Source organism: Peromyscus maniculatus, chromosome 3 (assembly GCF_049852395.1).
Source record: "Peromyscus maniculatus bairdii isolate BWxNUB_F1_BW_parent chromosome 3, HU_Pman_BW_mat_3.1, whole genome shotgun sequence".
Taxonomy (NCBI): Eukaryota; Metazoa; Chordata; class Mammalia; order Rodentia; family Cricetidae; genus Peromyscus; species Peromyscus maniculatus.
In genome coordinates this window covers 107,261,569-107,277,418 of record NC_134854.1, presented here as the reverse complement: position 1 = coordinate 107,277,418, position 15,850 = coordinate 107,261,569, and the positions used below count along the sequence as shown (strand labels likewise).

Sequence of the window (15,850 nt, the reverse complement as noted above, 5' to 3'; positions counted from 1 at the left end):
GGATTGCTGCAAGTTCCAGCCCAGCCTGGTCCACAGAGTGAGTTCTAGGTCAGTCAAAGCTGTATAGTGAAACTTTCTCCAAAGAACAAAACCTAATAAACCAATAATAAATCTTGGCTAGATATCTAGTATTGCAGAATGCAGAACATCTTCAACAGTTTTCAGAGTTGACAGATACTTTGATTTCATAAGCAATGCTGAGATCACCACTTCACAGAAATACATACTGCAAAATGGCAAAAGAATGTTTTAGGGCCTTTTCAAAAATTCCTAGAAAGTGTCCTAATTCTACCAAAATTTATTTAATGATTTTTAACTTTTAATTTAAAGCATTTGTATAGATTGCATGTGAGCATATTTTTTCTAATAAATTTAATCTTTGTTTTTAAGTGAAACTCAAGTCAACTCTTAAAAGAAATTTTTGTATGTGTGTATGTATGTGTGAATACATGTGGGTTGGGTGTGCGTGCGTGCGTGCGTGCGTGCGTGCGTGCAGCCAGAGGACTACATTGAATGTCATTACTTAGGAGTTATCCATCTTGCTTTTTGACAGTCTCTGTCTGACCTTAATGGTAGGCTGAGCTGGTCAGCCAGAGAGCCTCAGGTCTCTGTCTCTGCATCCCCTGGTACATGCCCTGAACCGGCTGCTTTTCACATGGGTGCTGAGGCTCACCTCAGTCCTGGTGCTTGTGTGGAGAGCGCTTAACTTAACTGTCCCATCCTCCCAGACCCCAAACAGCAATTTTTAAGTCAGACATTCTAATACATCCCCGAGAAATACTGTAACCCGAGTACCATGTCGAGGAATGAAGGCAGGGGAATTCGAAGGCTTTGTGTTTATGATTAAACTTAGGATTCTCTAAAAACAGAAAACTTGTGTATACAGTAATAACATGGAGATTCATAGCATGCAGTCGTCTCGAATCTGAGCTGAGGTGTTTAGGGCAGCGCTGGCTGGTGTGATGTGTGCGGTGTGATGGGTGTGAACAGTACAAAGTATGCCTGTTGGGTGTGCAGACCTGAGGCTGCAGCAGAGGAGGCAATAACAGCCTGGAATCATTACAGGTTTGATTTTGAAGTAAGTTTTGGTTTTTACCCATTCACAGACTTTTCTTGTCAATCTTTTCACAACTCCACGTTCAGTTCCCTCTGTGGGGGGTCACAACACTCGGTTTAAGAAGCTGGACCCCAGCTTAAGGATGCGCTCCAACCTCTTCATAAAGATACCCTTTCCTCTTTGTAGTGCTAAATAAGCAACCTGCAGAGGTGTGTGTGGTGTGTGGTGTGTGTGGTATTTGTGTGTGTGTGTGTGTGTGTGTGTGTGTGTGTGTGTGTGTAGATCAGAGGTCAATTTACACAATTTCTGGTGTCTTTCTCTACTGCTCCCCACCTTTTTTTTGAGACAGTGTCTCTCTTTGAACCTGGAGCTCACAGACTACCCACAGCAGCTGACCCGAGAGCCTAGAGACCTTCCTCTCCCTCAGCACTGGGGTTACAGACACATGACACCACACCCAGCTTTTTATGTGGGTGCTGGAGACCCAAACTCAGGCCCTCATGCTTGTGTGGCAGACACCTTACCAACTGATCATGTCTTCAGCTCCAGCAGGGGATGCTCTGAGAGGAAGTTAGTGTCCTGTTTCTGAGAACCTCTACTTTACAGGGGGTGTCACCTTGAACTTGATCTAAATCTGCTGTTTAAATAAGTTACACAGGTCGTTCCACAGCTGTATTAGATCCTGAAGGACCTGAGCGATTAGTGAAGTTCACGCTGTACATTTCTGTGAGGATTCTGTTCCCAGAGCCTGGGAACACTGTCCCTAATGTGAGTGGCACTAGCCATCATGCTGTTATCCCAGAGCTAGATACCTCTTTCTGGTGGGCGGCCTCCTCCGCGTGCTCCTGCAGCTGAGAGGACTCAGAATCGAGGGAGGCATGGACCACAAACCGAAGCCTCTGACCCTGTGAACTAAAGCAACCCTCTCCTCTTGAAGCTAAATATTGGGCAAAATGGCATCACAGCGACTGCCATGGAACCTGCTAATCCCATGTCTGTGTGCCTGTGTGTTTGTGCAGTGCCTGTGGGGACCACAAGAGGGCATCCCTGGGAGCTGGAGGAACAGGCATTTGTGAGCCACTTAATATAAGGATTCTCTGTAAATACAGTGTATGTTCTTCAGCAGCCGAACTATGCCTCAGCCCCATTGAGTTGCTTTTATAAGGAGCAGTTTTAGTTTTAGATTTAGAGACGTGAATAAAATTTGAATTTTGTCCATCCCCCATCCCACTCCCAAACCACAAGTTTTGTTACTAATATCTGGCCAGTGTAGTGCATTTGTTAAGGTTGAGGTGCTAATATCAAAGCAGTAGAGGTTTTTTTATTGCTTAGTTTTTGAGACAGGGCCTCACTATGTAGTCCCTAGAAGTCTTTGTGTAGCTTGGACTGCCCTTGAACTTGTGGCATTCCGTTTGCTCATTCTGTATATTACACATTTTTTGGGTTCTGACAAACAGAATGGCACCATTTACAATGATGATGTCATCTGGATAGTCTCACACCTATAAAAATTCCCCCTTCATTCATAACAATTCTCTGCCTGTTCATTCCTGTTTCTCTCCCTCAGTCCCCTGCCAACCACTGGCCTTTTTCTTTGTTTTATTTTGATTTTCTGAGATCTCATTGTGTAGCCTAGACTGACCTCAAGCTTTCAATGATCCTCCTGCCTCAGCATCCCAAGTGGTGGGATTACAGATGTGCACTGCCTGCCATGCTCTGCCCTGGTCTTTTTGTTGTCTTTTCTTGAATGTCATACAGTAGACTCTATGAAGCCTCACCAGGTTGACTTCTTTCTCTTACGAGTTCACAAATTTTCCTGTGTCTTCACGGCTCTGTAGCTCAGTTTTGTTTCTCATCGCCTGACATTCCATGTCGGCAGCAGTGTGTTTATGCATTCACCTACTGATGGGCGTCTGGGTAACTTCCAAGTTTGGGCTGTTATAAGTAGAGGTGCTATCCACTTCTGTAGTTTTTGGTTGACACAAATTTGCACCCCAATAGGTAAAAGCAAGAAGTCCAATTGCTCCTTGCCCGGCAACAGTGCATTCAGTTTTCAGAGAGGTCCAGTTAAGTGCGTGGTGGCGCACAGCTGTTATTTCAGCCCTTGGATGGCAGAGTTCACAGTAGACTTCAGTTAGATAATGAGTTCAAGGCCAAACTGGGGTTTCTAAAACAAAAACAAATAAAGCTTAAGGTCACCCTTCTTCATACCATTATGGAACTACCATTTGGAACTACCTGAATAACTGAGAAACTCCCAAACTTGTCTATGGTGGAGAAAACCACATCCTGAGTCAGGAAAGCTCAGGTGCCACTGAGCAGGGCAGCAGTGATCAGGCCTTAGCACCCCTCCACCCACCCAGTGCTTTCCTGGAGGCTCACAGACCCCACAGTACCCCACAGCCATTATGGCCGAAGTAGGGATTGTCTCTGTGACTCCCTGGGGAGAATGTAGCTGAGGAACGTGTGTTTGGGAATGATGAGAGCCTGGCTCTGTGTGTCCCTTTCTTTGCCTGTCTGCTGTTCTGAGTCCAGGCCTCACTCCCAGTCTGTAGAGCAACAGGGTGATGACACCCCTTGGGAGTACCTGGCAGGGTGAGAGTCGGGAGGAGAGTGGCTGAAGGCACTCCTCTCCCCCGGCTCTCCTGCCTCAGGTCTCAGTCACGCCTGTCTGCTCCTCTTCACAGAACTATTCTTGGCAGGATTTGGGGTGAGTCAGTGCATGGGTGAGGAGTATGCATACATACATCAGTGTCCTGGGCCTCTGTGTCTTCTTTTCTTGGTGGCTCAGAGTAAACCTTCTATTGGGACTGGCCACAGGAGATAATGTGACTCATGGACAAGGCTGTCTATGCCAGGGGCCCGGAGACAGGGCAGTTTTCAACAGGCCCAGCCTCACCCCTTTGGGCTTCAGGGTTACAGGTAAGAGGTGATGAGGTACTGTGGGGTCTGTGAGCCTCCAGGAAAGCACTGGGTGGAGGGGTGCTAAGGCCTGGTCCCTGCTGCCCTGCTCAGTGGCACCTGAGCTTTCCTGACTCAGGATGTGGTTTTCTCCATCATTGACAATTTTGGGAGTTTTTCAGTTATCCTGGTAGTTCCGAACCCCAAGCTTGTGTGCCGGGGAAGGAGCTGGTGGGGGTGGGGGTGGGTGTATAGCTGGTCTCAGAAGTACGGAGGGGTCTGAGGTGCCTGTGACCAGAGCTCTGCCCTGCTTCTTCTCTTAGGTGGTACAAGCTGCACTCCAAGCCAGGCAAGAAGGAGAAGGAGCGCGGTGAGATCCAGGTGACCATCCAGTTCACACGAAACAATCTGAGTGCCAGCATGTTCGACCTGTCCATGAAGGACAAGCCACGGTCCCCCTTCAGCAAGCTCAAGGACAAGGTGAAGGGCAAGAAGAAGTATGATCTAGAATCGGCCTCAGCTATTCTCCCAAGCAGCGCCCTGGAGGATCCTGAGCTGGGCAGCCTGGGCAAGATGGGCAAAGCCAAAGGTTTCTTCCTCCGCAACAAGCTCCGCAAGTCCTCGCTCACACAATCCAACACCTCGCTGGGCTCTGACAGCACCCTGTCCTCTACTAGCGGCAGCCTGGCCTACCAGGGCCCTGGAGCTGAGCTCCTCACCCGCTCACCAAGCCACAGCAGCTGGCTGTCCACCGAAGGGGGTGAGCAAGGAAGGGGTGGGCTCTTCCCAGGGGGTGAAGAAGGCCGCGGGCAGAGGATCAGGGCTCTTCTTCCCAGGTGCTGACGCGGTGCATGTTTCCTTTCCAGGCAGGGACTCTACCCAGTCCCCCAAGCTGCTCACCCACAAGAGGACATACAGTGATGAGGCCAGCCAGCTACGGGCAGTTCCTCCCCGGGCTCTTCTGGAGCTCCAAGGCCATCTTGATGGTGCCTCCCGCTCTTCCCTCTGTGTCAATGGGAGCCACGTGTACAATGAGGAGCCTCAGCCTTCCTTACGGCACCGCAGCTCCATCTCAGGCCCCTTTCCACCCTCGACCTCCCTACACAGTGTCCCACCTCGGCCCTCCGAGGAGGGGCCTCGGTCCTCCGATGACTCTGGGGGCAGAGGCAGCCGTGGCCCCAGCAGCTCGGAGGCAGTGCCTGGACAGGAAGAACTGAGTGCTCAGGCCAAAGTGCTGGCCCTGGGGGCCGGTTGCTCTGGAGAGGAAGAGGGGGCCCGGCCTCCAGAGGGAAAACCAGTCCAAGTTGCGACGCCCATGGTGGCATCCTCTGAGGCTGTGGCCGAGAAGGAGCGGAAGCCCCGGATGGGGCTCTTCCATCATCACCACCACCATCACCAGGGGCTGAGCCGGAATGAGCTGGGGCGCCGTGGCTCAGTTGGGGAGAAAGGGAGTCCCTCACTGGGAGCCTCCCCGCACCACCCACCCACTGGGGAGGAAAAGGCCAAGAGTAGCTGGTTTGGCCTGAGAGAATCCAAGGAACCAACTCAGAAGCCCAGGTACATATTTAATAAGGCTACGTTGGCCCTGTGTGGAGGAGGTTGGGTGTTTGCCCTGGGGCCTGAGGCTGGGAGGAGCGGGGAGCAGGCTTCCTGAGCTCTAGCTTTGCTTGGTTAAGTGGGGTATCCTGTCTTCCTGAGCCGAGGCTCATATTGTGCCCACCGACACAGGTGAGTGGTAAGGACACAGTGCCCGGAGGGTCCCATGGGTCCAGGTGGGCCCAGGCCCTGATGCTTGAGTTGGTAGTGCAAAGGGAGAGGGAGAGCATTCGTGTGCTTCCTGGTTTCCTGACCTCAAGGTGAGGAAGCCTTGAGACTGGCGACTGTGCCTGGCTCCGGGGTCTTGCCCCCTTGAGGGACGGGAGTTCAATGGTTACTGCTGCATCCCTCCTCCTCACCCCTAGTCGCTTCCTAGCCTGGGAAGAGACCATAGCAACTCCCTTGAAATATGTCCACCCACCAAGGCCTAGTGTTTCTTGACGCCTGTCGGGAGTGCTGGTGACTGCTGTTGGGAATGTGCCTAACCCTCTCTGTCCCCTGGTCCTGGTCAGAGCCTCTGGCCCCCACCCTGTGTTATTCCGAGATAGGGCGACCGCTGTATTGTTTGGCAGGGCCCTAAGGAGGGTCTCCGTGGGCAGGTCAGAAGTCTGTCTGTGCCCAGCGTTGGTGGCACTCCCACCTGGTGTCTTGAGGCCAGTTGTTTCTCCCCGCAGCAGTCTGCCTCTCTCTCCCATTCAGTGGGCACAGAGGAGGCCGGGCCCAGGTGTGACGATGCTGCATCTGTTTCCCAGCAGAGGGGAAGGGCTGGACCTTACAGCTCTAGATTCGCTTCTTGTCTCCTTCTGTCTTCCATTTTCCTGCTTCTCTGACTCCCGACAGCTTCTCAGACTCCAGAAAATGCAGGTCATTGATGGACAGAAGGAAGAGGGGGTTTCTGTCCTGGCCTTGTTACGGGCCAGGTCCCTAAGCGCCCTGCCTGCCTGCCTTGGGTTGTCTGTCTGTAGGTGGGAGCTTCACAGCAGGCCGTGGGCCAAGCATCCAGGTAGGGCAAGAGGAGCCAGTCACCTTCAGGGACTGTGAGCCCCAGCACTCTAACCCTGGGTGCCTGTAGCAGGAGGGAAAGCTGGCCCAGGAGGAGCAATTGTCAGTTAGAATGCTGGATTAAAGTTCTAGGGAGAAAGCTGAGACACAAGACAGCTCAGGGCATCCCCTGCAGGTTAGAACCAGAACTGCTGTAACTAGTTACAGCTGGAGGATCTCTACCTGCAACCTGGAGAACCAGCCCACAGGCCTTGGGGCATAGGACCCCTGTACCCAGCGGCTACTGTCACAAATCCTCCAAGTTTGAGTAAGGGCAGCGGCGCCCTCTAGTGACTCTGTGTGGCACTTGTGCTCCGTGGAGAGGCATGAGGCTGTGTTACAGAATTCAGTAGCTGCAAGATGATCCTCCTGGTCCTCCTGACACACTGCTCCTCTGTTGACATGTGGCTGTTACCCATGATCTCTACTGATGTGAGGCTGAGAGGAGTCGGAATGGACAATGCTCATCTGGGCTGCAGGACCTGCTGAGCATTGGTCTGTGCCGTGTCTGTGCCCTGTGCTTGAGTTAAGATAGGCCACACATGTTAGGTCCTCCTGTGCCAGGGTGCCTTGTTTTTTGTTCCTGTCTCCCACAGCAACCTTTGAACACAGGAAGGGATCAAATACTAATGCAAAAATATATTTAACTTAGGGGGAAATCTGGTGCAACAGAGAGCCAGGGGTGTTAGCAAATGGCATTTAGCACTGGTGTCTGCCCAGTCTCTCCAAGGTATGGCAGACAGATGGTGGTGGTTGTAGAAAGAGTGGGTCATCTGAGGTGCCCTCTGGCTGGTGTCAGCATATTTCCTGTCCTATCTGGGTGTCTCTTTTCCCAGAATTGTTACTCTGTTAGCAGTGATCTGGTTTGAAGGGTGTTAGGAGCTCTGCTTAAGCTTAGAAGGCCCCTCGGTGTCTCCTCGTTTGTCCTGATGGTTTAGGATAAGCGCACCTCCTGGACATGTTTCCTGGGAGTTGGGGCACATCTTAGGAGGTGTCAGGAGCTTCCAAAGCTCAGGAGGGATGTTGGCCGGGGGCATATTAACTACAGGTAGTGTCTCAAAGGCTGGCTTTAGCCTTTGAGGACTGGCAGGCAGGGCTTCATAAAGCCACTTGCCACGCCCGTGACAAGTGTATGGAACACAGAGCGCATCTCATCCCAGGAAGCCCCAGCTAGTGGAGAAATCTGCTTTCTCCAGAGATGGCCCCAGGGTGTGGTTTTAAAGAAGGTGGCACATGCCTGCAATCCCAGCACTCAGGAGGCCCTGGCAGGAGGATTGCTGTGAGTCTGGGGCCAACCTGGGCTCCATAGAGAGACACTATCTCAAAAAACTTGAAAGGAGGGTGGGTGGAGAGAAGCATTGCAGTGAATCAGTGATTGACATCAAGTGGCAGGTCAGCCAGTTGTCCTAAGGTTCCCACAGGCCCTGAAGCTTGTTTCCGTGGGTTGAAGGGACAGGGCTGCTTGGCGTCTCACTTCTCTTCCCAATAGTTGGCCCTGAGGGAGACAAATCAGCATGTGTTGTGCTCTCCTTGGGAGGGGGAGGCTGTACCAGGCTGGCTGGATAGGCTCCCGGGTGCAGGGATGTTCTCAGGACACAACCTGCACAGAGGACCACAAAGGAATGCTCTTCTGCTGCCCTGCGCCATGTGCAGTGGTAGGCAGGAGCCATGACCTTCAGAACATGTGCTTGGCTGCTGTAGGGATGGCTCAGCTGTTAAAGGCTAAGCTTATAACCAAAAGAATGTGTGTCTGGTGTGGAGCAGGAAAGTGAAGATGGAGAGGCTCTGAGGGCGAGAACAGGCAGGGGGTTAGCAAGCCCTGCTGGCTCTGGGAAACCTGCTGGGCCTGCTGCCTAGAACCCTGGCCTCAAGAGAGAGCCCTTTGCTGATTCCATACCAACCGCTTTGTGTGCATCTCTGGGGAGCCACGGTGGGGAGGAGGCTGCTGACAGAGCCTGGGGCTCCTGGTGCCCTTCTCCCTGGAGTGTGACTGGCAGCAGACTGCTGTGAGCCCGAGGGTGAGTGTGTGCATGTGTGGGGGGGGTTGTCAGGCAGGGCTGATCCTGCTGCTGTGCCATGTTGATGGGGTCACCAGGGCTACCATCACGAGAGGCCTAGAGAGAGGCTGCGTTGTTCAGAGTCCAGAGCGCCCCAGCCCTGTTCCTGGGATGCAGCTTGAGTGCTATGGATGCTCCAAGCATGGTTGTGATCCAGATGGGGGTCGGTATGTTGCCTCTCATTCCCCTAACTTCCAGGAGTAGACCTGTGCCTCTGCCCTGGGACCTGCCAGGAATGAAGGGAGAGGAGACATTTGTGGGAGTTGGGACCCCAGGCACAGAGTTCTCCCCTTTCAGTGTCTTCCGCCTGTCTGGAGAAGCAGAACAGTGCTGGGAGCTGGAGGTGGGACATGAGACCTTTGTCTCCCTTCCCTCTCCATCTCTGCCTAGAGGTGGGACCAGACTGAGAATCTACCCTATTCTAGGGGAGAAATTAAGGTCACAAGAGTCTTTGAAAGCTGGGTATTTTAAAATTACCTTTTGTTGTTGTTTTATTTTGAGACAGGGTGTCACCCTGTAGCTCTGGCTGCCCTGGAGCTTGTTATATAGACCAGCTGGCCTCAACTCAGAAAAATCTCCTGCCTCCTTGTGCCTCTGCTTCCCAAGTGCTGTTTAAAGGTGTGCACCACCACGCCTAGCCTTTATTTATTTTTTCTCTTTAAAGACAGGGACTCAATCTATCACAGATTGCCTTTGAACTTGCTATGTATTGAGGATGACCTTGGTCTTCTGGTCCTCCTCCCCAGTGCTAGGATTACGGGCTTGTGCAACCATACCTGGTTAATGCAGTGCTGGGGACAGGACCCAGAGCTTCATGCATGTAGGGCAAGCATGCTGCCACCTGAATTAGAGCCCCAGCCTCCTTTAAAACGTTTTGGTTTATTAAGACAAGGTATCATGTAATCCAGGCTGACTCTGTAGGTGAAGATGACAGCATGCTTCTGATCCTCCTGCTTCCACACCCCCAATGCCAGGGTGTGCACCACCTCGTTCAGCCCTGAAAGCTCAGTTCCTAGGAGAATCTGACCGCGTCCTGCTGAGGAGGCTCACCTCTTCCTCCATGCTTGTGTTTGGAGCCTCCTCTGCCTTGGTGGACCTGGACTCTTTCCTGTTGCTTATCAGGCCCTATGTCCAACCTGCCTAGTCTAGACCTTGAGTTCCTGCAAGAGCGTGGCAAGCCCCAGACAGCTCAGCCTCTACCCTCCTGCCACAACCCACTTCTGCTCGTGACTGGCTTGCAGAGCTGCCTCGGGTCACCCCCAGTACTTTCTGGGAAGTTGCTGGTTGAGTGGGAAAGATGGATAGGAGGAGGTTCCCTGGATGCTCTCATTTAGGTAGGAGGGGGGAAGTCAGAAGGTCCCAGGAACCTGGAGAACTGAAAAGCTGCCTGTGAGGAGGAACCCTGCTGGATAGCAGGGGTGAGGCTGCCAAGGTTGGGGTCTGACTGCCAGCCAGGCCACTGCCAGTCTGCTCACACTGGGGTGTTTGGTTTGCTTTCCTCTCTTCTTGTGTTCTAGACTCTGTCTGTCCTGGGGAAGCGAAGGCTCTTAGTTCAGTGTGTACCCCTTGATCTCATCTCCAGAGGCTGGCCCACAGAGGGGTCAAGTGAGGGTGCTGCCTGCTGGCAGGTGTGCCCGCAGATACCAGGTGCTCCTTAGCCAGTTCTTCTGCCCCCTCCCCATGAAACGAAAGGGGTGAGCTCTCTCGGACACCTTGTCATGCCTGATGACAGCGCCATCCTTACCCTTTCCTGCAAGAGCTCGGTGGGACATAGTCTCTTTCAGTTTGCAGTCCCGGGGACCTTGCTTGGTTCTCTCAGTGCTGTCTTTGTCCATGAGCTCTCCCGGGATCCTTCCCTTTGGTACCTCATAAGAGTGGGCTCTTCCTTCATTTGGTCCCTGGGTCATGTGGCTGCAAATAGCCCGTGTGATGGTGTGGCACCTGGCCTGGAGGTGGGGGTAGGGATGGTACTTGGCAGGGCTATTTCCAGTCTTAGCATTAACCAGGAGGCTCATGGTTTTGTCTTCTCCACAGCCTGGACGTGTCTCCTCAGGTAGAATCTGACCCAGCTGCTCCTCCTCACCCCTGCTCCCCCCAGGCTCCGGCCCCCCCCACTCCTGCTCCCGCTGCTGCTCCCATGCTAAGCACTAACCTTTTTGCAGCCACCTCCCCTGCCGCTGCCACTGCCGCTGCTGCCACCATTGTCCCCGAAGCCACCCCCTCTGGATTCTTGGGGGTCACCAACCCGTTCTTCACCTCCTTGCAGAGCAACCCCTTCTTCGAGGAGCTCAAAGCCGACATAGCACTAAATTCTCCTTCACCTGCTCCCTCTCTCCCCAGTGCCTCGAGGGCCAGCCTGGCCCCCCTGGCCTCCCCTGGGAAAGCCCTGCCTGAGTGGGACGACACCTTCAACGTCTTTGCTGCTGGCAGGCTGCAGCCAGAGGCCAGGAGTGAGATTCTGGCCCTGGCAGGAGTGGGGCTGGAGGAGGATGGGCTGCAAGACCCAGGCCCTGGGACCATGGCAGTGAGAGCGGCGGAGCCCCAGAGAGAACCTGGGGGAGAAAGAGGTGGAAGCAGCGCGCGGCCGGAGCCCAGGGTGCCTGTGGACTCGGGACCGGACCAGCCAAGCTCAAGTGTGTCTGACCCAGGACCCCTTGGGTCTTCAGGGACTGGCCCACCCTCCAGAGCAGCCCAGTTGCACCTGAGAACTTCAGCCTCAACCCCAGACCGGGAGCTTCCTGCCTCAGAAGTGGGAGCCGCGCAGAGTCCAGCAGATAGCGGGGCATCTCTGTTCAGTTCCCCAGAAGTACTCAGTGTGTGGGAGAGACTTCCTGGGGACCAGGATGAGGAGGCTCCCCGAGATGGAAGCCAGCTTTTCCAGGAGCTGAACACAGTGGAGGATTCCTGGCCTTGGGATGTGATCACCATTTCTCCTACAGCAGAGGTTGCTTCATCCATCATGCAGGGAGACTCCGATGAGGTGCCTCCTCCCAAGGCGCAGCCTGAATCACCAGCTGCCGTGCGCCCCATGGAGAGCGAGGGGCACCCTGCATGGCAGCTGGAGCCAGAGCCTGAGCAGGGATTGGATGAGGGGTCATGGCCTGGCCTGCCACCTCCCAAGCCACCACGCCTCTTCACACCTACAAATTCCCAGGTGGAGGAGGAGGAAGAAGAGGAGGACCAAGAGGAGGAAGAGAATGCTACAGGGGGTCTGAAAAGCGGGGGGCCAGGGATAGAAGAAGACACCACCCCAAGTGCATTGGTTGTTGGTCCCCCAGAGTCTAAGGAGGAGGAGGTAAATCCAGAGTTGGAGGAATTGCACAGCCTGCCCTCTGGGACCCTGATGGGTGAGCCAGAACTTGAAGAACTAGTAGGAGACACGGATCCTCCTGGGTCTGGGGCCTGTCCACCCAGGCCCACCAGCTACCTTGAGGGGCCCATCCCTAGATCCCATAGCTCAGCCAGCTCAACTCTGCTGAGCCAGATGGTCTGGGGGACTTCAGATACAGGGGAGAGCCTCGAAACCCAGAGCCAGGAGCTAGTCAAAGAGGGGTTTGGACCTCAGCAGGCTGATCTGTGGGCCTCAGAGGAGGAGGAGGAGGATGCCTTGAATCCCTTCTTATGTCAGGAGAGCCAAGATCCCCCCAGCCTCCCATCTATATCACCACCAGGGTCAAGGGGATCCTCTGTCCACTCTGGTCCAGAAGAGTTGCCCACACCCCCAGAACCTGCCTTCCCACCTCCCCCTCTCCCACCGTGGGCCAGCCACCGCCATGGGGTGCCAGGCCCTCCATGCCCTCCCCTGCCTGTAGCCTGGCCCTTGACCTCTTCTTCCTCCCCTCCCGAGGAGTCAGCTTCACCCCTTGGCCCCCTTGAGCTCTCCCCCACTGGGGGCTCCCCTACACCATGTGGGGAAGACCACGCTGCAGCCACCCCAGCCTCCCCGCTTGCGCTTCTGCCCTGGGAGACACGACCAGCTGAGGAGCCCCAGCCCAGTGGCAGGTGAGCATCCACTCAGAACCCTTCCCAGGAGGAAAGGGGCGGGGCATAGTGACACAGGAGTAGAAATGCTGCCCAGCCCAGCTTCATCTTCGCCAAGGGCACATGGTAAGGGTCTGCTCTCTTTGGAGGCAAGTGGTGAAGGCTTCGAAGCCACGAGCTTTGGTAGGACCAGCTCTGAAGCTCCTCATTTTATGTATAGGACCTTGCACCATCTGGGGTGGCCCCACAAGCTGGGGGTTTGGGAAATAGCACCCAACAAGGATAGGGGTTGAGGAATGAGGTTCAGGGGAGTCAACATGCCCTGGCAGGAGATGGGAGGGAAAGCTGCATGTGCTGCACAGAGATGCCATGGTCGGGGGAGTGGGGTTCCGCAGAGGGGCGATTCTTCTTCAGGCCTTGGGTGTATTAACAGGTGGCAGTGGTCCCACAGCAGATTCCTGTCCAGACAGGGTGAAGAAGCAGAGGGCTGGCCTTAGAGGAAGCTGAAGACAGGCTCGGAAGAAAGGAAAGGGAGCTGTCCTTAAATGCTTTCCCCACCCATAACCCTTAGGAAAGGCTGTCCAGCTGCAGCAGCTGCCTCACTGGCTTGCCTTGTCGTTGGCTTTCTGGGCTGGGCTCCTATCTATTTAGGGCAGCTGAATGGACAGCTGATGCCTGTGTGGCTGTGGTCTCTATGGCATTAGGCCTTGGGCAGAACAGAGAGGCCAAGACCTCACCAGAGGCGTTGATGAGGTGAGGGTGATGAGAGCAGAGGTCGGGGGCCCTGGGATCAAGTCTCAGTGAGTGTGACGTAGCAAGGGCGGCAGAGTTCAGAGGGGCCTGATCGAAGGCGGCTGGGCCAGGTGAGGTGGGGGTGCTCCTCAGACCTAGCCCTAACCTCTGTGAGGCCCCCAGCCTGCTCAGGCACCTGCTGGCTCATGTTCAGTTGCTCGGGTTGCTGAGCATCTGTTTTGTGCCAGACCCAACGAATTCCTAGTCCAGGTGGGTGAAGAGGGAGATTTCAGTGAGGAAAGGCGGTAGGGCCTGCCGGTGACTCCCAAGAAATCAGGTCAGGGAGGGAATTTGACTCCCTAGAGGTGGATGGGGCTATGCCCCCCTGTGGGGAGGAGCTGGTGGCTCTGGTTTCCTCATTTCCTGATGACAGTGTCTTCCTCTGACCCATGTCTTGCAGTACAGCCTCTATTTATACTCACTACTTACAGGGTTCTTTTTCAGAACTGCTTTCATTTCATGTCTATATGGAGCATGACCTTAAAGTGATGGGTGCCCAGAGTTGTTTCCATTTCTCAGATGAGCGGGGATCAGGCTGAGGGCCCAGCACTGCAGCTACTTCCTGGGGGGGGGGTACCTCCATGCGTCTAGGGGTGACCGTTCAGACAGGTGGCCTTAGAGCTACTTTCCTGCCATCTGCAGTGCAGACCCCAAGGTGACAGGACTGCTGTGCCCTGTGTGGGGACTTGATGTGCTTTCATGTTTGTGAGACTAAAGACCAGCCCTGTCCTGAGGAGCAGAGCTGATTCTTGGGCTTGGCCTGAGCCTAAGTCAAGGCTGAGGCTAAGTGGCTTTGCTTCCCATTCATTGCCTGAAGGCCTGAGGCCCCTGTAGGGTGAGAGTGGATTTCTGAGGTTCCCCAGGGTCAGGTGAGCTGATTTATGGGCCTGCTGCTTACAACATACATAACTAGGTGCTAAGGCACCCCAGGAGAGGGTTATCTTAGCTTCAGGGAATCAATCGGCTTCCTGGAGGAGGTGACCACTCCTAGTTTTGAAAGAGTAGTGAGAACTAAGATTTTGGAAGGAAGGGAAGTACCCCCAGGTAGAGGTGTGTGTGTGTGTGTGTGTGTGTGTGTGTGTGTGTGTGTGTGTGTGTGTGTGTGTGTGTGTGTGTGTGTGTGTTGGGGGGAGCTGTTGTCGAGGCACTTTCACTTAGTGGAGCCTGAATCCCGATGCTTCCCCTCTGCTGTGCTCTTTGTACGGATGTGCACCACCTCGTCTAGCTAAGAAATAGTTTTTGTTAAGGGTTGAAAGATCATCGTTGTTTATGACTGTCGGGGTGGAGCTGTGGGCCAGGAGGCAGAGCAGAGCCCAGGCTGTCTTAGAGTGATCTTATCTAGAGAGGAGCCATTAAAGGAACTGTCCGAAGTGGAAAGCCATAGATTGTCCTCTAGCAGATAGAGTGCAGCCAGGAGAGGAGAGGGAGGTGGAGGCTGAAGAGGGCACGTTGGAGGGCCTCCCAGGGGCCTGCTGCTGGAAAAGGCAGGCGTGAGGGAAACTTGGGGTAGAGCTAGGTGGACCCCAGGGACGCAGCTGGCCTTGAGGTCACAGCTGGGCTGCAGCTGGGGAGATACGGGATGTCCAGGAGGAGAGAGGAGAAGCCAGGGAGCTGGCAGCTGAGCCTGAGAAGAGGCTGGTAGAGGTCAGGACACTAGCTTCGGTCTTGAAGAAGGAGAGAGGTATGTGTCTGTGAGCTCTGAGAGGTGAAGGAGAGGATCCAGCAAATAAATTCACTTGGCCTGGGCTAGCAGCACTGAGGTGTTGGCTTGAGAACTTCTCAAGGTGAGAAGTTCGAAACTAAAGGCAGTCGTCAGTCCCCCGGCTCTGGGCAGGGTCGTGAGCGGAGGACGGTCAAGGTCGAGAAGAGTTTGCAGGCCTGTCCCGAGGCTTGTGGTAAGCCCCCAGCAGAGAGAGGTGATGGCGAGGAAGGACCACCAGTTTAACCCTAACATTCTCACAGTCTCGACTGCTGGGAAACTGAGAAAGTAGAGAAGGCGAGGAGCTGGCGAAGACTGGTGCAGGCACAGAGTCGGTAGGCCACTTGTCCGTGCTGGATTGAAGCTGGTGGGCTGAGGTGCACAGGATGCTGTGCCCTGGGGACACCAGCTCTTCATCAGGTCAGGTGGCCATGCAGAGACAGCAACTCCACCCTCCCCTCCCCGCAGCTCACCTCCCTTTTGTCTTTGCAGTCCCCATCCCGTGAAGCCCCTCAGCGCTGCCCCTGTGGAGGCCAGCCCCGACAGGAAACAGCCCCGCACCAGCCTGAGCTCAGCCCTGAGCAGCGGACTGGAGAAGCTCAAAACTGTCACATCTGGCAGCATCCAGTCTGTGGTTCCAGCATCTCAGCTTGGCCCAACTGTGGACACCAAGAGGCTAAAGGTGAGGCCCAGCAAGGTGTTGGGAGGCACCCGAGAGAGAGGCTG

The 15,850-nt window shown here is 54.5% G+C and overlaps 1 protein-coding gene across 3 annotated transcripts in view; it reads left to right on the top strand.

Moving 5' to 3' along the window:
- Positions 1-15,850, top strand: part of Rab11fip5 (RAB11 family interacting protein 5) — a 40,924-nt gene that overhangs the window by 22,639 nt on the left and 2,435 nt on the right. The window contains exons 2-5 of one of the 3 annotated variants that reach the window (XM_006991548.4): positions 4,282-4,718; positions 4,825-5,515; positions 10,687-12,654; positions 15,617-15,806. In XM_006991548.4, the coding sequence (XP_006991610.1) occupies positions 4,282-4,718; positions 4,825-5,515; positions 10,687-12,654; positions 15,617-15,806 (3,286 nt within the window). The remainder of the gene's footprint in view (positions 1-4,281; positions 4,719-4,824; positions 5,516-10,686; positions 12,655-15,616; positions 15,807-15,850) is intronic. The other 2 variants (XM_016009812.3, XM_006991547.4) reach the window with 2 other exon arrangements.